Below are 22703 nucleotides of genomic sequence, written 5' to 3'. Positions count from 1 at the left end.
TGTGTGTGTGTGTGTGTGTGTGTGTGTGTGTGTGTGTGTGTGTGTGTGTGTGTGTGTGTGTGCGTGTGTGTGTGTTTCAGAGCTTCTTTGAGGGTCAATCGGCTCCCTGGGACTCAGCCAAGAAGGACGAGAACCGCATGAAGAATCGCTACGGCAATATCATCGCCTGTACGTCTTCTCACTTCTTGTCATCAATCTGAGCCACCATCTCACTTCCTGTCAAATCAAATCAAATCAAACATTTTATATAGCACTTTTCATACAATTGCTTGTTGCACAGAGTGCTTCACATACTTTACAAAGAGTAAATAAACACACACACACACACCTTGCAATGAGACTTTGCTGAGGTTCCCTGAACATGTCTCACTGTACCTTATTGTGTGTGTGTGTGTGTGTGTGCGTGTGTGCGTGTGTGTGCGTGTGTGTGTGTGTGTTTGTCAGATGATCACTCCCGTGTACGTCTGCAGCCTCAGGAAGGAGACGGAGGCTCCGACTACATCAATGCTAACTACGTTGACGTAAGTTTCTCTGTCACACACACATGCACGCACAGTGAGAACCCCCCCACAGTGATGGGGAAATTACTTTAAATTAGTAACTCAGTTACTTTAAGTAACTCATTACTTTCAAAGTAACTAGTTACTAGGGAAACTAACTTAATCTTGTAAAAGCCAAAATTCTCTTATTAATGCGTTGCCTCCCTAACTGGATCGCTTACATGTAAGTCCTATCCTGCCACAAGTGCAATGCGCCACCTATTGACTTCAACGTGCAATGGCAGAGCCGTGTGACTGCAAGGGAATGATGAAATGACTGAAAATAAACGTATAATGTCTGTTTTCCTCTTGTTTATTTTATCAGACTGTTTTAATTTATTTCTATTGTTTCCAACCTTCTACAAACATTATTTTGGGGTTGTTATGGCATAGTATTTGATAAAATAACTGAAAAATGTGGTCATTGTACCCAGTATTACTACGATGAAGCAGCGGATCAATAAAACATAACACAGTATGTTGAAACTTTTGATAGGCATATTTATTGTCGCCATTGAAACAGGTAGAAACAGGCAGTATACAAATTACACTGTGCCTCAGAACATTTAGCAGCTGTAGGAATAATCAATAAAAGTGCAAAACTGATTCAATAGATCATTTCAACATAAACACAGTGAGGTTTATATGTTCTTTTTCACCTTAATTCATTCTCTGGTGTTGTGCCAGTCACTGATACATCCAACCGCTAGAAGATGGCGTTCCACTCCAGTTGTATGTGATGGCATGGAGCTGGAGGAGAGGAAGACTAAATGGGAGCTAGGATTCTACCGAGTGTTTATTAAAAGTTATAAAAGAACCGAAGTTTCTTCAGCATTCATAGAAACATGGCAACTTGCACGTCGCTGCATTACGTACACTTCACGTCCACTATGGTAACTGGAGTTGTGAGTTATGTACGAGAAGTAACGAGTAATGACCCTGTTTAAATCACAGTAATGAATGCGTTACTGCTTTTGACAAAGTAATTAGTTACAGCACTCGTTACGAAAAAGTAACGTAGTTGCTGTAACGTGTTACTTAATAATGTGTTGACCCCCCCACAGTGTTGCCTCCCCCCCACAGTGTTGTCCCCAGGGGGCTACCTCACACTGAACTGATGTGTTTCTTGCCCTCAGGGTTACCACAGACCAAACCACTACATCGCCACACAGGGTAAGAACCCCCATCCTTATCGTCATGGTAACCACGGAGAGATGTTTATCACACCTGGGAATGGGTGTGTGTGTGTGTGTGTGTGTGTGTGTGTGTGTGTGTGTGTGTGTGTGTGTGTGTGTGTGTGTGTGTGTGTGTGTGTGTGTGTGTGTGTGTGTGTGTGTGTGTGTGTGTGTGTTTTTTTTCAGGTCCAATGCAGGAGACAGTGTATGACTTCTGGCGAATGGTTTGGCAGGAGAACACTGCTGCTATCGTCATGGTAACCAATCTGGTGGAGGTAGGCAGGGTGAGTTAACGCACACACACACACACACACACACACACACACACACACACACACACACACACACACACACACACACACACACACACACACACACACACACACACACACACACACACACACACACAAACACTGTATGTCCTGTGTTTGTATTCATGGTTGGTTATTAGCATTAAATTACTGTAAGTAATAGATTATTGAAAGTAATAAATCACCTGGGAGTAATTTATGAAAAATGTATATTTCTAATGGAAGTAAACTGTCATTCACTCATTAACAAGTCCTAAAGTAATTAAGTAATTACATAAAGTTAAAGCACAGACTGTTACCAGTGAATGTCAACAATAAATACACAATAATTACCAGGAATCATTCAATTCAGCTAACAGGTGTTTATTAACAAAAATGTATTAGTTCAGAAATAATTCAGAAATCATCTCATAAATCAACACATTTAAGTATCAAATGTCATGGATTAGGGTTAGGGTTCTCTGGTGTCTGAGGTGGAGGTACAGAGTCTCATATTAGCGCATGAATGTTGCGTTCACAGGCGTACACCGGTAGACTGCATTCGTGCAGCTGCAGCGTTAATGACACAGTAAAACATGTTAGCCTCAGGCAAGCTTAAGTTGTTCAGCGCTGTTCATGAAGCTGTGGGAACTTGGCCGTTACCACTTGAACCGCTGGGCCTCGCTTTCAGCTGCGGCAGAGCAGAGCGCTGGACAGCTGAAGGGGAGAGACACTGGCTCACGTCCCATCGATCCAAAAAAATGAAAAAGAAAAAAAGGAAGTATTCCAAATTGTGTTCTGCTCATCCAGCAGGCTGAACTTCGGTTTGGTTCTGTAGGTCCACCTGGCGCGTGTGGCTCCATGCGCTGATCTGGCACGATCAGCATTTGAATCCCAATTGGCGTTAAGAGGGGTTTTGCCGCATCAGGTCCTGAGGTTCCCTGTGGCATCATCCTTGCACTGGTCTCAGGTTCTCGAGACAAGCTCCTGTACTACTGCTCTTTAGTATGTTGGACTGGGGGACTGTGCTTTCTCCGGTCCTGTTCATCCTTTACACATCCCACTTCAAAATACAACTCGGAGTCCTGCCACGTACAGAAGTTCGCCAACGACACTGCGACGGTGGGATGTGTAAGGTGTGGACAGGAGGAGGACAGGAAGTGATCCAGGACTTTGTCACATGGAGTGACTCCAATAACCTGTGCCTCAGTACCACCAAGACCAAAAAAATGGTGGTGGACTTCAGCAGATCGAGGCCACGACCAGTGCCTGTCACCATCAAGGGGGACATTGTGGACATTGTTAAGATTTACAAATACCTGGGAGTACAGTTGGATGACAAACTAGAGTGGACTGCAAACACAGACGTCCCGTGCAGGAAAGCACAGAGCCGGATGTTCTTCCTCAGTAGGCTGGCGTCCTTCAACGTCTGTAACAAGCTCCTGCAGATGTTTTATCACTCTGTAGGGGGGAGCACTCTGTAGTGCTGGGGGGACAGCGTCAAGAAGAAGGACGTCACACGTCTTCCAATCACACCCAGTGGACAAACCACACACACACGCACACACACTTCCACTCCTCATCGATGAGATTTGCTGCTGATTTTTCTTGTTTTCTGCTATTGTTCTTTCATTGATCGAAATCACGATTTTGTTCTTTGTTTTGTGTCGTTTTGTTTTTGCTTTTGGCATCATTGTAGCATGAGGGAGGACACACTGAGGACATGTGTCCTCCCTCTTGCTACGAGGCTGTTAACTGTAGACAAGGATACAAGGGGGGGCCCTGGTACCCATGGGTACCACCCAACATCATTCAGAACACTACCCAGCACCACCCAACATCATTCAGAACACTACCAGCCCCACCCAGCATCATTCAGAACACTACCAGCCCCACCCAACATCATTCAGAACACTACCAGCCCCACCCAACATCATTCAGAACACTACCAGCCCCACCCAACATCATTCAGAACACTACCCAGCACCACCCAACATCATTCAGAACACTACCCAGCACCACCCAACATCATTCAGAACACTACCAGCCCCACCCAGCATCATTCAGATCACTACCCAGCACCACCCAACATCATTCAGAACACTACCCAGCACCACCCAACATCATTCAGAACACTACCCAGCACCACCCAACATCATTCAGAACACTACCCAGCCCCACCCAACATCATTCAGAACACTACCCAGCACCACCCAACATCATTCAGAACACTACCAGCCCCACCCAGCATCATTCAGATCACTACCCAGCACCACCCAACATCATTCAGAACACTACCCAGCACCACCCAACATCATTCAGAACACTACCCAGCACCACCCAACATCATTCAGAACACTACCCAGCACCACCCAACATCATTCAGAACACTACCCAGCACCACCCAACATCATTCAGAACACTACCAGCCCCACCCAACATCATTCAGAACACTACCCAGCACCACCCAACATCATTCAGAACACTACCCAGCCCCACCCAACATCATTCAGAACACTACCCAGCACCACCCAACAATCTGTTGAACCACAGAGTGATCCACAACCACCTTCTGAGACTGACGTGTGTGTGTGTGTGTGTGTGTGTGTGTGTGTGTGTGTGTGTGTGTGTGTGTGTGTGTGTGTGTGTGTGTGTGTGTGTGTGTGTGTGTGTGTGTGTGTGTGTGTGTGTGTGCGCGCGAATGTACAGGTGAAGTGCTGCAAGTACTGGCCTGACGACACTGAGATTTATGGAGACATGAAGGCAACACTGATCGAGACTCAGCTGCTGTCGGAGTACGTCATCAGAACCTTTGCTGTGGAGAAGGTACTGCACGAAGTACTGCTAACTACCACAGTATGGCTGACTACCACAGTACTGCTTACCAGCACAGTATGACTAACAAAGAAAGTACTTGTAAGGACCACAGTACAACTCACTCCCACAATATTTATAAGACCAGAGTACAACGAACTACCACGGACCGAATAACTCCCACAGTACTTCTAGCTAGCACGGTACGACCAATTACCAGAAGACTTCTAATGACCACAGTACTGCTAACGACAACAGTACGACTTCATAGAGTAGATGTCTGAGCCGAGTACTCTGACCATGTTTGTCCATTGCTATGATGTCAGAGGGGCGTGGCTGAGATCCGGGAGATCCGACAGTTCCACTTCACCGGTTGGCCGGATCACGGCGTGCCGCTTCACGCTACCGGCCTGCTTGGCTTCATCCGCCGTGTCAAGGCCAAGACTCCGCCCACCGCCGGCCCCACCATCGTCCACTGCAGGTCCACCAGCTCATTGACATCATTGTTAGCCCAGCAACATCACCACACTGTGGCGCCATCTGACCTGACTGTGTGTCTGCGTGTGTGTGTGTGTGTGTGTGTGTGTGTGTCAGTGCGGGGGCGGGGCGAACCGGCTGCTTCATGGTCATTGACATCATGCTGGACATGGCGGAGAGAGAAGGAGTCGTCGACATTTACAATTGTGTCCGAGAGCTGAGAGCCCGGAGAGTCAACATGGTGCAGACTGAGGTACAGCAGCACGTGGCAAAAACACAGTGCAACACGCCAATAACACACTGTAGCACACCAATAACTCACTGCAACACACCAATAACTCACTGCAACACACCAACAAGTCACTGCAACACATCAACAAGTCACTGCAACACACTGTAACACACCAACAACACACTAACACAGCATCAACTCACTGCAACATACCAACAACACACTGCAACACACCGACAGCACATTGCAACACAGGCAATAAGTCACTGCAACACACCAACAAGTCACAGCAACACACCAACAACATACTGCAACACACCAGTAACTGCAGCACACCAACAACACACTGCAACCCACCAATAACTCACTTCAGTACACTGCAACACACCAATAAATCACTGCAACACACCAAAACTCACTGCAACACACCAGCAACTCATTGCAACACACCCAATATCTCACTGCAACACACCAAAAACTCACTGCAACACACCAGCAACTCATTGCAACACACCCAATATCTCACTGCAACACACCAAAAACTCACTTCAACACACCAACAACTAACTGCAACACACCAACAACACCCAACAACACACCGACAACACACGGCAAAACACCAACAACTCACTCTCTCTCTCTCCCTCGTCCACCAGGAGCAGTACGTATTCATCCATGATGCTATCTTGGAGGCGTGTCTCTGCGGTGACACGGCTGTTCCAGCCAATCAGCTGCGTTCTGTTTATTATGAGATGAACCGACTGGATCCTCAGACCAACTCTAGTCAGATCAAAGAGGAATTTAGGGTAACACACACACACACACACACACACACACACACACACACACACACACACACACACACACACACACACACACACACACACACACACACACACACACAGTGTTGTTGTTGGGTCAGATAAGTTAAACAGTCAGATGCGAACACAAGTGTTTCTCCACTCGTACCTGTATTTTTGTTGTTGGTTTTTGGTTTTGTGCTTCTCTGCCTGCGAATTGTGTTTGTGTTGTTATTGGTGGGCGGGGCTGACGTGGGTTGGCGTGTCCTCAGACGCTGAACATGGTTACGCCCACTCTGCGGGTGGAGGATTGCAGCATTGCGTTGTTGCCTCGAAACCACGAGAAGAACCGCTGTATGGACGTGTTGCCCCCCGACCGCTGCCTCCCCTTCCTCATCACCATCGACGGAGAGAGCAGCAACTACATCAACGCTGCGCTGATGGACGTACGCCTCACACACACACACACACACACACACACCTCCAACTACATCAATGCTGCGCCAATGGACATATGCCACACACATACGCACACACACACACACACACACACACACACACACACACGCCTCCAACTTTGGATGTATACCATACATGGGTACACTCTCAACTAAACTAACGCCACACACATACACAAACACACGCACACCTCCAACTATATCAACGCTGCACTGATGGACGTACGCCACACACACACACACACACACACACACACACACACACACACAGACACTCACACACACACACACACGCCACCAACTATGGATGTATGTCACACAAGGGCACACTCCCAACTACACTAATGCCACACACACACACACACACACACACACACACACACACACACACACACACACACACACACACACACACCACACCACACACACACACACACACACACACTCACACACACACACACACACGCCTCCAAATATGGACGTATGTCACACAAGGGCACACTCCCAACTACACTAGTGCCACACACACACACACACACACACACACACACACACACACACACACACACACACACACACACACACACACACACGCCTCCAACTATGGACGTATGTCACACAAGGGCACACTCCCAACTACACTAATGCCACACACACACACACACACACACACACACACACACACACACACACACACACACACACACACACGCACACACCCACACACACACACTCACACACACACACGCCTCCAAATATGGACGTATGTCACACAAGGGCACACTCCCAACTACACTAATGCCACACACACACACACACACACACACACACACACACACACACACACACACACACACACACACACACACACATAATTTAACTGATGTTTAAACTAATTTCATCCTGCACATTTCTGATGTGACATCACTTCCTGTATGTGGCATTGCAGAGCTACAAGCAGCCATCAGCATTCATCGTTACCCAACATCCTTTGCCAAATACTGTGAAGGACTTCTGGCGTCTTGTTCTCGACTACCACTGTACCTCCATTGTCATGTTGAACGATGTGGACCCTGCACAGGTACACACACACACACACACACACACACACACACACACACACACACACACACACACACACACACACACACACACACACACACACACACACACACACACATACACTGTGAGGAACCCTTTAAATAGGCCCAGCCCCACCCTGAATTGAGCCAATCAAGTTGAGCCGGACTGAAACAAAGGTCCAAGGGGTGTTTAACCCCAAATTAACATCACAAAAAAATATATATTAAAAAAGTACATATCAAACAGAAAATCATTATTACCTTCAAAATATATACACTAAATTATTTTGACCCATCACCAATTCCCCACTGTACATATTTACATGCCAATATATGAACAGTGCACCCTGACACCCAGTGGACTGTGCCACCTGCCGTCTGACGGCTGAAATACAGCTCTTCCAGCGGTGCACGCTCCGCTGAGTAAAGGTCTGACGGGCAGGAGCAGGAAGTGCATGTGGTGAGTTGAGTTGGGAGTTTTGCCACTATACCGAAAGTCACACTTTGTGCCACTTTAACTGGGTGTAGTGGGTACCTCACTACAGACCTGTGATGTTTTTAACTAGTGTCAGCCGTGGAGATGGAGTGTTGGAGTGGCAACATGTTTGGCAACGCACACTTGGTCCCTCCCAATGCCAGTGTGGGTGACGCAATGCCACAACCCATCCCCAACGCAATACCCGAATGTTCACAAGCACTCCCCCTCCAACACTGTGTGCATGTGCTCATAAGTCTTTCCAGTGAGAAGGGAATATCAATCAATCAATCCATCAATCAAACTTTATTTCTATAGCCCTTTACAATCACGCAGTGGTATCCAAAGTGCTTTACAACAAAGCTATAAAAAAAAAACAATACATTAAGAAATAAATACGAGAATGATACATAAAAACAATAAATAAAACACAGGTGCTGACTGTGGGAGGAGCCACGGTGCTGCAGGTTGGTGAAGCCTTCCAGAGATTCATAAAAACAGAGCATACAGAATAAGTACACTGTCCTAGACAGAGTTAAAAGCCAACTTAAAAAGTGAGTTTTCAGCTTTGATTTAAAAAGTCCGAGATCAGTGGTGGTGCGAATGTCGGGGGGCAGTTTGTTCCACAGTCTGGGAGCAGCAACAGCAAAAGAGCGATCGCCCCACTGTTTATATCTCCACCTTGGAATGTCTAAAAGAAGCTGAGCTGAAGAACCAGGGCCCTGCCAGGGTCACGTAGAGTTAAAATATCAGACAAGTAAGAGGGACCCTGGCCATTGATGGCATTAAAAACAAACAACAGAAGTTTAAAATCGATTCTGAAACGAACTGGAAGCCAGTGGCGAGACGACAGCACAGGGGTAATGTGTTCACGAATATCACCTTCTTATATTTCCCATCCCTTCTGGAGTCTCGCAAACAGGGTGGCGAGACAAAAAGTCTGCAACAATGTTCTGTTTGCCAGCTCTGTATTGCACTGTGAAGCGGTACGGCTGCAGAGCTAAGAACCAGCGGGTGATGCGAGCATTTGAGTCCTTCATGCACTCTAGCAAGGCGCAGTGATCAGTCTGTCGTGTGAAGTCTCTGCCCAGAAAGTATTATTTCAAGCTGTCAAGTGCCCACTTGACATCTAGGGATTCAAGCTTGACCACTGCATACCGAGTCTCTCTTAAAAATTATTTCCAGGTGATGTATGCAACTGGTTTCTGGTCCTCCCCGTTTCCTTGGAGGAGCACTGCCCCAAGACCAACGCCAGAGGCATCAGTCTGGGTAGTGAAGGGCTGTTCGAAGTCAGGGCTCTGCAGCACCGGGTCTTTACAGAGAGCCCTTTTCAGATCTTGGAACACCAACTCCTGTTCCTCCCCCCTCTGGATCTGGGCGGTGCCTGACCTCCGAGTCAGGTCAGACAAGGGGGCTGCTATCCGAGCAAAGTCTGGCACAAACCGACGATACCAGCCCGCAAGGCCCAGGAAAGACCGGACATCAAGTCTTCAAGCTGAGTTATGGTATAGGCGTCAAAGTGGGATTGGGCATTCACCCGGCTAAAGTCAATGTAAAAGCGCATGGTGCCATCTTTCTTTGGCACCAGCACCACTTGGTTGCGCCACTCAATCACAGACCTTTGAATCACTCCCAGTGCCAACATCTCCTCTACCTCAGCCTTCAAGTCCGGCAGGAGACGTTCTGGCACCCGGTACATCCGCTGGCGCACCGGGGTTGTGTCCTTGAGAGGGATGGAATGCTCCACCACCGTGGTGTAACCTGCTGTCTCTTTGAAAAGTTCAGGGGGAATGATCACTGCCAGCTCCTTCTGCTGGCGGAAGGATAGATGGGACAAGTCCATGGTAGCTGTCTGCTGGTAGGTTGGAAAGAACTGCCCTGGACACTCTTTCTCTGTCACAGCCTGCACCTGGAACTGGAGATTTGGCTGCCTCTCATGGCACTCCTTCAAGATGTTGACGTGGAAGTTCTGTTGTACTTTCCTCTTTCTCGGCATGTGTACCTCATAGGAAGCTGGACCCATCTTCCGCACTACCTCGTACGGTCCCTGCCACTTGGCTAGAAGCTTGTTCTCTTAGGTGGGCAGCAGAAGCAAGACTTTCTGCCCCGGCTGGAGGTTGCGCTGCCTGGCAGCCGTGTCATGCCAGTTCTTTTGGTGTGACTGGGCCTGCTCCAAACTTTCCTGTACCAGTTCAGTCATTTCTTCCATCTTATCCCTCATCTTGAGGACATGGGCCAGGATGCTGCGGGTCTTGGGTGTCCTCTGTCAGTGAGAAGCCAGTGGAAGCCTGAGGAACCTCTCTGTAAGCAAAGAGCAGGTAGGACAACCAGCAGTCCCAGTCTTTTCCATTGGCTGCTACAAACTTCAGTAACATGCTCTTCAATGTTTGATTATATCTTTCAACAAGGACGTCAGTCTGGTGCTTGTAAGGAGTGGTTCGGATGCCCTTGATGACTAACCAACTATAAACCTGTTTCAGGATCTTGGACAGGAAAGCAGTACCCTGATCATTCAGGATTTCTTTGGGAATTTGTAGCCTGGAAAATAACTGCAACAGGGCCTCAGCTATGGGGCGATCTGAAATCTTACACAGAGGAAAAGCCTCCAGGTCACGTGTGGCATAGTCACGTATAACCAAAATATATTTATAACTATTCTGCGGTCTCTCCAGGGTTCACACCAAGTCCATAGCTACGCAAGAGAGGGGGGTCTCAATATTGGGCAGTGGGGGCAGTGGCTGCAGTGGATAAGGGCTAGTCTTTTTCTTGCTCGTCAGCTTGGGGCAAATTTTACAAAATCCCTGCACGTCCCTATAGAGACCTGGCCTAAAATAACCTGGCTGCTATCCTCTCATAGGTCTTGGAATTGCTCAGATGCCCTGACCATGGGATCTCATGGCCTAACACTACCTTTTCCCTGAGCTGCCTTGGAACAACCAGCTGCTCTGCTCTGCCTTTGCCTGGCTGATGGTGTAGCAGAGCCTCTCTCACAATAAAGCCTTCTCCAGACAAGGTCCTATTCACCCCAGTCGGTACATCCTCAATATGTGTGACCCTGTAATATGCTCCGTTCAATGTGGCATCTTCCCTCTACAACTGCTCAATGTCATCTGGCATATCACCCCAAGCATCGTCTGGCTGAATACCGTGTAGTTCTTCCTCCACTGTACACTAGCTTGGCCTGCGTGCGCTGCATGCAGGTCTTCCTTGTTTTAACTCTGGCCGGGGTAGACATTTCTGCTTCAGCAAAAGCCAACTCCTTTAAGCAATTGGGCTCACCAAGCTCATTCTTTACCTCCCCAGGAGTCTGGAACTGGCTCTGAGAATGTGTGACCACCATGTTAACTGGCTTACAAGACTGGAGCAATTCTGGTAGATAGATAGATAGAGAGAGATAGATAGATAGATAGAGAGAGAGATAGAGAGAGAGAGAGAGAGAGAGAGAGAGAGAGAGAGAGAGAGAGAGAGGAGAGAGAGGGGGAGAGACAGAGAAGAGACAGAGAGAGAGAGAGAGAGAGAGAGAGAGAGAGATAGATAGATACTTTATTCATCCCCACGGGGAAATTCACAGTCTCAGCAGCAACCACAATGGCATCGTCAGAGGCAATGACAGAATACAAGGAATGGGGCAGAAATAACAATAAATAAAAAATGAAGAGCAAAAGCATTTTCAGTCCAAAGTCTGGTACCCATTGGTCCTTGGGTCCTGGATCACTTTCCTGTACTCCTCCTCCCGTCCACCACTTATACATCCAATGATTGCAGTGTCGTCTGCAAATTTCTGCACGTGGCACAACTCTGAAGTCTGAAGTGTATTTGAAGTCGGATGTGTAAAGGGTGAACAGGACCGGAGACAGCACAGTCCCCTGTGGTGCTCCAGTGCTGCTGACAACAGTGTTGGACCTACAGTCCCCAAGTCAAACATACTGGGGTCTGCCTGTCAGATAATCCGTTATCCATGCCACCAGGTGTGTCCACCCCCATCTCTGTTAATTTGTGTCCCAGGAGCGGGGGCTGAATGGTGTTGAAGGCGCTGGAGAAGTCCAAGAATGTGATTCTCACAGCACCACTGCCGCTGTGAGAATCACATTCTTGGCAGCAACACATTCTTGGTCGCACCACAATATCCTGTCCTATGACCAGTGGGTGACCCAGCTTCTCCACCACACCCACAATCATCTGATATGTCTTAGGTAGTTAGGTAGTTCTCTGCTGTGCCGTAGTCATGCTCATCCCCGTTCGCACCAAGCACTTTCAGCTTCCTACCCTGTATGAAGTCCCTTTCATCCACTAAGTGTGGCTGCACCAAAGTCTGGGAACTTCCTGAACCTAAGAGTACAGAAGCAGGCTTTCCATTAATTAGGACAGAGATCATTTACAGTCTGGCAAGAAAACTTATATTCTTGTCTTCTGGTTTTGGAACACAACTATTACCGGAGTGTTCTAACTTAATCTGGGGGCAATTCAGCTTAATGTGACCTTCCTCTTGGCAATGATAGCACATTACTTTCCCTGTGTCCTTCTGCTTGGAGCTATCCCTCGACTTGACTGGGGTAACTGGGTTCCTAGCAGGCATCTTATTGGGCTCAGCAGACGTATAACCACTCCCATGACCAAACCCCTCAGACCTACCTCTGGTTGTCAGCCTTGGCTCCCACCAGAAGTTTCTGTGCTGCCGTGCCGACATGAAGGTCTCTACCAGCTCTGCCGCCCTCTGGTCTCTGCCATCCTCTTATGCCACTGACACTGGGTGTAGTGGGTACCTCACTACAGACCCATGATGTTGTTAACTAGTGTCAGCCGTGGCGATGGATGGTGTGTCACTCCGTTTTGGCGACATGTTTGGCGACACGTACTCGGTCCCTCCCATGCCAGTGTGGGTGACGCAATGCCACAACCCATCCCCAGCACTGTGTGCATGTGCTCATAAGTCTTTGTTTTCCAGTGAGAAGGGAATATCACCTTTTCACACACACACACACACACACACACACACACACACACACACACACACACACACACACACACACACACACACACACACACACATACACACACAAATTTCATCTAATAGAACATATAAAGACAAAGACATCATTATATAATGTGTATGTGATTGAATTTGTGTCTATAACAAGATGTGTGTGTGTGTGTGTGTGTGTGTGTGTGTGTGTGTGTGTGTGTGTGTGTGTGTGTGTGTGTGTGTGTGTGTGTGTGTGTGTGTGTGTGTGTGTGTGTGTGTGTGTGTGTGTGTGTGTGTGTGTGTGTGTGTGTGTTAGCTGTGTCCTCAATACTGGCCTGAGGACGGCCTCCACCGCCTGGGTTCCCTGCAGGTGGAGTTTGTATCAGCCGACCTGGAGGAGGATGTCATCAGCCGCATCTTCAGGATTTACAACACAGCCAGGGTGCGCTTGTTTCCCTTATCAGGACGGTCTGGGGTGCGCTTGATTCCCTCACCGGGGTGGTCTGGGGTTATTGCTCTCATTAGTGTGGTACCCCCCCACCCCACCTGGTGTGGCATGGTGGTTCTCTTCTTGGGGTGCGCTTGTTTTGAGCCCCTGTGGTCCCTGTGTGTGCAGCCGCAGGACGGGTACCGGATGGTTCAGCAGTTCCAGTTCCTGGGCTGGCCCATGTACCGTGATACACCCGTCAACAAGCGCTCCTTCCTCAAGCTGGTGCACCAGGTGGACAAGTGGCAGGATGAGTACGACGGGGGGGAAGGACGCACGGTGGTGCACTGCCTGTGAGTACTGCAGAGTACTGCGAACTGTACTGCTAACTGTACTGCAGAGTACTGCTGTCTCCATATAGTGGTGACGATTACAAATATATTCTCCTTCCCCTCCTCTCACTCCTCCTCTCACTCCTCCTCCTCGTCCTCTCCGTCCTTCTCCTCTCCTTCCTCTTCTTCCTCTTTCTCCTCTCCCTCCTCCTCCTCCTCCATCTGCCTCTTCCTCCTGTCCCTCCTCTTCTGCCTTCTACTCCTCCTCCTCCTACAGTAATGGCGGCGGTCGGAGTGGAGTGTTTTGCAGCATCAGTATCGTGTGTGAGATGTTGTGTCAGCAGCGGTGCGTCGATGTTTTTCATGCCGTTAAAACGCTGAGAAACAACAAACCAAACATGGTGGACCTGCTGGTAAACAAACAAACAAACAAACAAACAAACAAACAGACAAGGAAATTATTGTCTAGCATAACTTTTGATTGGTGCATCCACAGGAGCAGTACAAGTTCTGTTATGAAGTCGCTCTGGAGTATCTCAACTCTGTCTAACATCACCTGAAGAGGAAGAGGAGGAAGAAGAAGAGCCTGAGGATGAAGAGGAGAAGGAGGAAGAAGAGCCTGAGGATGAAGAGGAGAAGGAGGAAGAAGAGCCTGAGGAGAAAGAGGAGGAGGAGGAGGAAGAAGAAGAGCCTGAGGAGGAAGAGCAGAAGGAAGATTTGCACTGCCTTGTTTGGACACTTACTTCACTTTGTTTTAAACTGATGTTGTTAATTGGTTGTTGTTTTTCATGAACTCAACCAAACCTCTGGGGAGCTAATCAGAACACAGCAGCCAATCAGAACCGATTATAATCAATCAGAATGCAGCAGCCAATCAGAACCAATTAGAACCAATTGAAACACGACAGCCGATCAGAACCAATCAGAACACAGTAGCCAATCAGAACACAGCAGCCAATCAGAACCAATCAGAACACAGCAGCCAATCAGAACACAGCAGCCAATCAGAACCAATCAGAACGCAGCAGCCAATCAGAACCAATAAGAAAACAGCAGCCAATCAAAACCAGTCACAAGCAATCAGAACCAATCAGAACACAGAAGCTAATCAGAACCAATCAGAACGCAGAAGCTAATCAGAACCAATCAGAATGCAGCAGTCAATTAGAACCAATCAGAACAGGCAACAACAAACATTTTATGTTGACTGCTAATGACTGATGACACATTAAGGGCCCGTGGAACCGAGCTCTGCAAGGCCACACCCTGACTCCGAGTCTAACCCGGGTTAGTTGGACTCAAACAGAGCATGATGCTGTGGTTTGGGTTGTGGCGGTTCTGGGTCTGTGTTCTGGGTTTGGTGTTCTAGTTCTGTGTTCTGGGTCTGGGTTCGGGTTCTAGTTTTGGGTTCTGGGTCTCTGTTCTGGGTCTGTGGTCTGGGTTCTATGTTCTAGTTCTGGGTCCCTGTTCTGGGTTCTAGTTCTGTGTTCTGGGTCTGTGTTTGGGGTTCTGTGTTCTGGGTCTCTGTTTTGGGTCTGTGCTCTGGGTTCTATGTTCTGGGTCTGGATTCTGTGTCTCTGTTCATGGTCGGGTTTGTGGGTTTGAGTCAGAGTCAGGGTTCTGGGTTCTGGGTCTAGGTCTGGGTCTGGGGCGGGTTTGTTAATAATGTACATGATTCAGGAGGAAGCAGCCAGATGAATATTTATTCGCTAAGTTGTTGTTGTTGTTGTTGTTGTTGTTGTTGTCGTCACACTGACAGACAATCACTGAGGTTGAAGAAGCTCCTTGTAATTTATGTTCCTCTTATTCCAGAATATCATCAATAAAATGTTCACATGCACTTCAGCTTCCAATCCACTCAGCCAATGGCAGGGCTGCCTGCAGGACAGGGGGCTTCTCTGCAGAGGCATGAGGCACTGGCTATTCACTAGCTGTTTAAAAGTAGCATGCGTTTCACCACTAGGGGGCTCTGTTCTCTAGCTATTTAAAAGTACGATATGATTCACAACTGGGGGGCTTGCAGTATAAAAAAGGAAAAATGTCCGCGACTTGTAATGTGGGTAATAAACACATTGGTCAACTCTCAATTTCAAGTATCCAAATATGCGTTCTTGGAAGTACATACTTGCATGTAGGCGAGAACACATTGACCTGTGAGGGGAGCTGGTAGGATGGACACCCTGTACTGGGTGTCGACCCGGTAGGAGGGACACCCTGTACTGGGTGTCGACCCGGTAGGAGGGACACCCTGTACTGGGTGTCGACCCGGTAGGAGGGACACCCTGTACTGGGTGTCGACCCGGTAGGAGGGACACCCTGTACTGGGTGACACGTCACTCACAGGTTTGCCTGGAAAATTTCAAGCTGCGCGACACTGAAACGGCCAGAAATACTTTGACTGGAAGGGATTACTAGAATGTTCAGATGTTATGGTGGCGAGAGATTAGTTTTGAAATCTGAATAATTGACCCCTCCCCCGCAGTGAAAGGTGCTGCTCTGCTTTCCACATCGCATGTTTTTCAGATTGTGTCCAGACCGCGGGTGATTAGTGACCGCACTCCTGGTTCACTTCCTCAACGTTCCGTAACGTAACATAATGATCCATACGATCCATGAATGTAACATAAGGATCCATGATGTTCCATAATGTAACTTAATGATCTATAATGTAACGATCCATAATTTAACTTAATATTCCATAACGTAAAATAATGATCCATAACATTCCATAACATAATGTAACATTCCATAACATAACATAATGATTCATAACAATCCATAACATTCCATAATGTATGTAATGATCCATAACATAATGATTCACAACGTTCCATAACGTACGTAATAATCCATAACGGTCCATAACAGTGTAAAGTTCCATAACATAATGTAATGATCCATAACGTAATGTAACACTCCATAACATAACATAATGATTTATAACAATCCATAATGTTCCATTATGTACGTAATGATCCATAATGTTCCAAAACATAATGTAATAATCCATAACGTTCCATAACGTAATCTAACATTCCATAACATAACATAATAATTCATAACAATCCATAATGTAACATAATTACCCATAACGTTCCATAACGTAATGTTATAATCCATAATGTTCCATAACGTAATGTAACATTCCATAACATAATGTAATGATCCGTAACATTCCATAACATAATGTAACATTCCATAATGTTCCATAAGGTAATGTAACGTTCCATAACATTCCACAACATAACGTAACGATCCGTAACGTTCCATACCATAACATACTGTCCCATAACGCAATGTAACATTCCATAACATAACATAATGATTCATAACGATCCATAACATTCCATAACAGTGTAACATTTCATAATGTAATGTAATGGTCCACAACGTTCCGTAACGTAACATTCCGTAACGTAACCTAATGATCCAAAATGTTCCATAATATAATGTAATGTAATGTTCCATAACGCAACATAATGATCCATAACGTTCCATAACATAATGTAACGTTACGTTCCATAATGTAATGTAATGTTCCGTAATGTAATGTTCCATATCATAACATAATGATCCATAATGTTCCATAACAGTGTAACGTTCCATAAGGTAATGTAATGATCCATAACGGTCCATAACATAACATAAGGATTTATAACGTTCCATAACGTACTTAATGATCCATAAACATTCCATAACGTAATGTAATGATCCCTAATGTTCCATAACGCAATGTAACATTCCATAACATAACATTATGATTCATAACGATCCATAACGTAATGCAATGATCCATAACGGTCCATAACAGTGTAACATTCCATAACGTAATGTAATGGCCCATAACATTCTGTAACATAACATTCCATAACGTAATGCAATGATCCATAACGGTCCATAACAGTGTAACATTCCATAACGTAACGTAATGAGCCATAACGTTCCATAACATAATGTAATGATCCGTAACATTCCATAATGTAATGTAACGTTCCATAACATTCCACAACGTAACGTAATGATCCATAACGTTCCATAACATAACGTTCCATAAATAACATAACATAATGATTCATAATGATCCGTAACGTTCCATAATGTACGTATTGATCCATAATGTTCCATAATGTAATGTAATGATCCATAATTTTCCATAACAGCGTAACATTCCATAACGTAAAGTAATGGTCCATAACATTCTTTAACTTAACGTTCCATAACGTACTTAATGATCTATAACATTCCATAATGTAACGTAATGATCCATAACGTTCCATCACGTAACCTAATGTCCCATAACGTTCCATGACATTCTATAACATTCCATGACGTAAAGTAATGTTCCATAACGTAACGTTCCATAATGTAACATAACAATCCATAAGGTTCCATAATGTTCCATAACATAACGTTCCAAAACATAACGTAATAATCCATAAAGTAATGTAACATTACATAACTTTCCATAACATAACGTAATGATCCATAATTATCCAGAACATAACATTAACCCTCAGCAGCAGAGAACGCGGGAAAAGCAATAATGGCTGCTTCGCAGTCCCTCTTCCATGACTCTTCACCAATGAAACTAAGTTATGAAGACTTCACTGACTGACACAACCTGTCCAGCGGACGTGGTCACCGTGAACGCTGCAGTGAACAGGTCTCCCAGGACACCTGCTCCTCCGGCGACCCGTCCAATCATCACTGCGTCATCCTCATCGGCCCCTAATGGAGTAGCCCGGGGTCCGGTTAAAACATCCATCCCAGACATCAGCATCCCGGCGGCGACTCCCCCCCCCCCCCCCCCCGACCGTGTGAAGGACTGGCAGTGGCCCTGGAACTACGTCATCAACAATGAGTGCTGTGTCTTCAGGAGGACCGGCGCCGCTCTCCTCTAGTGCTGCAACATTCTGCAACGGGCCGGCTGATTTCTCCATCAGAGCGTCAGCGCTCTTCGGCGAGGATTTTTAACTCGATCAAGTCGCTGTTTTCCTGGAGCCACAATTTTAACCATTTTAAATAAACTCCCTGATCTGCTGGGAAACCTGCCACCCTCGGTGAAGTGCATCATTGTGCATGTGGGAACCAACGACTTGGCCAGAGGACTCTGAAGTCACCAAAACAGATTTTAATGAACGGTTCTCTGTTTTAAAAAACTGTGGTCTGTCCATTTTTTATCAGCGGCCTAATTCCCACTGTCGGCCATGGAGATGTTTGTTTCAGCAGACTTCTCTCCCTCCACTACCGGCTCCAGGCAGCGTGTCGCTCACAGGACTTTGTTTTTATCGATTATTTGAACCTATTTTTGAAGCGGCCCTCCCTGTACCGACCGGCAGACTCCACCTCAGCTACCAGGGCTGCATGGCGCTCTCCATCAACTTTCAATATGCGACTCGGTACGGGAGACATGGGTGACTAGAGCCTCCTGGTGCACGCCCTCACCTGTCTTCCTCACTCACCTCCACCTGGCTTCCTCACTCACCACACCACAACATGGACCTGCTGGAGCGCCCCCTACTGCTCTCTCCATCACTCACAACAACACATCCACCCCCGCCTCTGCAGTTCCTGTCGTCACCACAATCCTCCACAACATCCCCACACACAACAACATCAACCTCAGCAACCTCCTCCACCTCCCCTCAGCTCCACCCGTCACGAAACACAAACATACACAGATCATCAACATGGCTCTTATAATAAATGATCTTATTTTAGATAATAAACTCGACTGTCTGTTCTTAACAGAAACTCAGCACTGATGCTCCAGCTGTTCTCACAGAGGCTCCCCACTAAATTTTAACTTTCTATTTTTAGTCAGGGAGGGGGGGGGGGGGGGGGCAACCCCCACCCCTCTCCCCACCAAGTAAATGTATGTGTGAGTGTATGTGTATATGTGTGTATGGACATGCTTAAGTGTGGGTGTGTGTGTGGGTTGGGATTAGGTGATGGGGCGGGGGGGAATTTGTTTGGGGCTCCTGGGGTTGGACGGGTGACTGCCTTCCAGCCGGGCCCAGCTGGGCCTTCGCTCTTCCTGGTCTGGGGGGGGGGGGGGGGGGTCTGGTCTGGAGCCCTAACCTCCATTTGAATGTAGTTTCTTGTGATCCGCCATCTTGTTTTGTAGTTCCATCACACGTCTCACACACACTCCCTCCACCTCTCTCTCTCTCTCTCTCTCTTTCTTTCTCCACACACACACACACACACACACACACACACACACACACACACACACACACACACACACACACACACACACACACACACACACACACACACCCAGCTGTATATAGGTAGTTAGAATCTGTGTTTTATTTGTTTTCATTGTAAATAAATATAATGTTTGGAATCATACTAGCTGTGTTATTAATGAGCACAAAGGTGAATGAAATGTCGAACCTCTTCTGTGTCAAGAACTCCAAAATCCTTCAAGCTTCATAGTTAATTCTGGTAATTGTAATTATTGTTTACTGCATATCCAGGGCCTGGTGGCGCAGGCAGCAGTCTAAGCAGGAATGTCCAGACTTCCCTTGCCCCAGGCATTTCCTCCAGCTCTTCTGGTAGGGCCCCAAGGTGTCTTTTTCCTTTGGAGAACCAACAGAACCACATCATCTGCAAAAAGCAGAGACGAGATTCTGTGGCCCCAAACCAGACCCCCTCCAGTCCCTGGCTGTGCCTAGAAATTCTGTCCATGTAAGTAATGAAAAGGTGCACTGGGAACCGGTCCGACTTAATGCCGGCAATGTGAACCAAACTCCTGCTCTGGGCGTACAGGGACAGGACAGCCCTTAACAAAGGGCCCAGGGGGCCGCCAGGTGCCGGAGTGGCAGCATCTGGCCCTGGTGGCCTCGGGCCCTGGGGTGGTGCTGCAGGCCCCCCCACAACAGTTGTAACCACAGTGGACAACCCACATACACACGAGCACGCGCACATGCACACACACACTTCCACTCCTCATCGAAGAGATTTGCTGCTGATTTTTCTTATTTTCTGCTATTGTTCTTTCAATTATCAAAATCATGTTTTTGTTTTTTGTTTTGTGTTGTTTTGTTTTTGCTTTTCTTATCATTGTTGTTGTTTTTGCTTTTTTTTTTTTTTTTTTTTGCCTACCTGCTAATTCATACTCTTGCCAGAAAATCATGTTACTGTCTAGATAGAGCTGCTCAGGCTGGTTTAATCCAGAAAATCATGGTACTGTCATGATAGAGATGCTGAGGCTGGTTTAATCTAGAAAATCATGTTACTGTCTAGATAGAGCTGCTCAGGCTGGTTTAATCCAGAAAATCCTGTTACTGTCTAGATAGAGCTGCTCAGGCTGGTTTAATCCAGAAAATCCTGTTACTGTCTAGATAGAGCTACTCAGGCTGGTTTAATCCAGAAAATCCTGTTACTGTCTAGATAGAGCTGCTCAAGCTGGTTTAATCCAGAAAATCCTGTTACTGTCTAGATAGAGCTGCTCAAACTGGTTTAATCCAGAAAATCATGTTACTGCCTTGATAGAACTGCTCAAACTGGTTTAATCCACAAAATCATGTTACTGTCTAGATAGAGCTGCTCAGGCTGGTTTAATCCAGAAAATCATGTTACTGCCTTGATAGAACTGCTCAAACTGGTTTAATCCACAAAATCATGTTACTGTCTAGAGAGAGCTGCTCAGGCTGATTTAATCTCATTACAGTTGTAAAATATTTTGATCAGTGTGATTACTGCAGTGTGATTACAATAAGCAATATTGTACAATTGGCAATAAGCAAGCCCACACCAACCCAACACAAGTCCAGCCCCTCGCGTCATTTACATTTTTTTCTCTATAACCACTCAGATTTCAGAAAGCCAGCTCAGCGTCTCTTCGACTTCATAGGTAGTAATAATCTAGCGACAACTCTGCCCCCACCTGACGACACATCTGGATCCAGTCTGGCCCTGCTCTGGCCCAGCAATGAAGTAGGGCTGGCCTAGCACCAGTGTAACCCCTGATAGGCCCAGGCTTTGGTGGTGGAAAGACAAAGAATTGGTGCTAAATCTGGCCCTCGACCAGAACTGGAACCTGTTTCTTTCTGGAGGAAAAAACGCCTTAGTTTAGACTTGATGAGATTTTTGGGGATCAAATTGGATTTTGATATATACGATGAAATGTATTTATTGCAAAACCCTAACCCTAACTAAACTAAACTAAACTAAACTAAACTAAACTAAACTAAACTAAACAAACATTTAGATAAAGCTTGGAAACAGCCAATTTACAAAAGCCAAAACTTCCAATTAAGAAATATGTAAATGATATGATTCTATCTAACTTTCGTAGGTAGTAGATTACCTCTGTTGAAACAAAATAATGATTATCAGGCATAATCTATACACAGCTTTAATAGAGAAAAAACACATGAACTTAGAGCAGTTTATAATATGTTGCTTTAGTGAGCCATAGATGGACCCCCCCCCCCCCCCCCAACTGCAACACACTCCCACACAGCTGCAAACCTGAGGCTTTCTTACAGTGAAACCAGGCCCTACAGACGTCCAGTCCACAGACGGTGCTGGACCACACAGTGCAACGGAACCCTAAGAGAGCTTTAGTCTGGGCAGCGCTGCTAGATTAGCCTGAAGCTAACCTAGCAGCGCTGCTAGATTAGCCT

At 46.5% G+C, this 22703-nt stretch overlaps 1 protein-coding gene across 2 annotated transcripts in view; it reads left to right on the top strand.

The window, feature by feature from the left end:
• The window catches only part of LOC308144321 (receptor-type tyrosine-protein phosphatase mu-like), a 127111-nt gene extending 111034 nt beyond the window's left edge, over positions 1-16077 (top strand). For both annotated transcript variants that reach the window (XM_080515412.1, XM_080515411.1), the window contains 14 exons: positions 81-168; positions 445-521; positions 1676-1712; positions 1901-1998; positions 4714-4830; positions 5145-5299; positions 5413-5548; positions 6184-6333; positions 6600-6773; positions 7735-7866; positions 13622-13747; positions 13922-14085; positions 14342-14477; positions 14561-16077. In XM_080515412.1, coding sequence (XP_080371538.1) covers positions 81-168; positions 445-521; positions 1676-1712; positions 1901-1998; positions 4714-4830; positions 5145-5299; positions 5413-5548; positions 6184-6333; positions 6600-6773; positions 7735-7866; positions 13622-13747; positions 13922-14085; positions 14342-14477; positions 14561-14614 — 1644 coding nt within the window. In that variant the 3' untranslated portion in view covers positions 14615-16077. The remainder of the gene's footprint in view (positions 1-80; positions 169-444; positions 522-1675; positions 1713-1900; positions 1999-4713; positions 4831-5144; positions 5300-5412; positions 5549-6183; positions 6334-6599; positions 6774-7734; positions 7867-13621; positions 13748-13921; positions 14086-14341; positions 14478-14560) is intronic.
• The last annotated feature ends 6626 nt before the right edge of the window (positions 16078-22703 follow it).

This window comes from Blennius ocellaris (genome assembly GCF_963422515.1).
Source record: "Blennius ocellaris genome assembly, chromosome: 19".
In the NCBI taxonomy this organism is placed as follows: domain Eukaryota; kingdom Metazoa; phylum Chordata; class Actinopteri; order Blenniiformes; family Blenniidae; genus Blennius; species Blennius ocellaris.
Note: the sequence above shows the minus strand (reverse complement) of the source record. Positions and strands in the feature narration are given on the sequence as shown.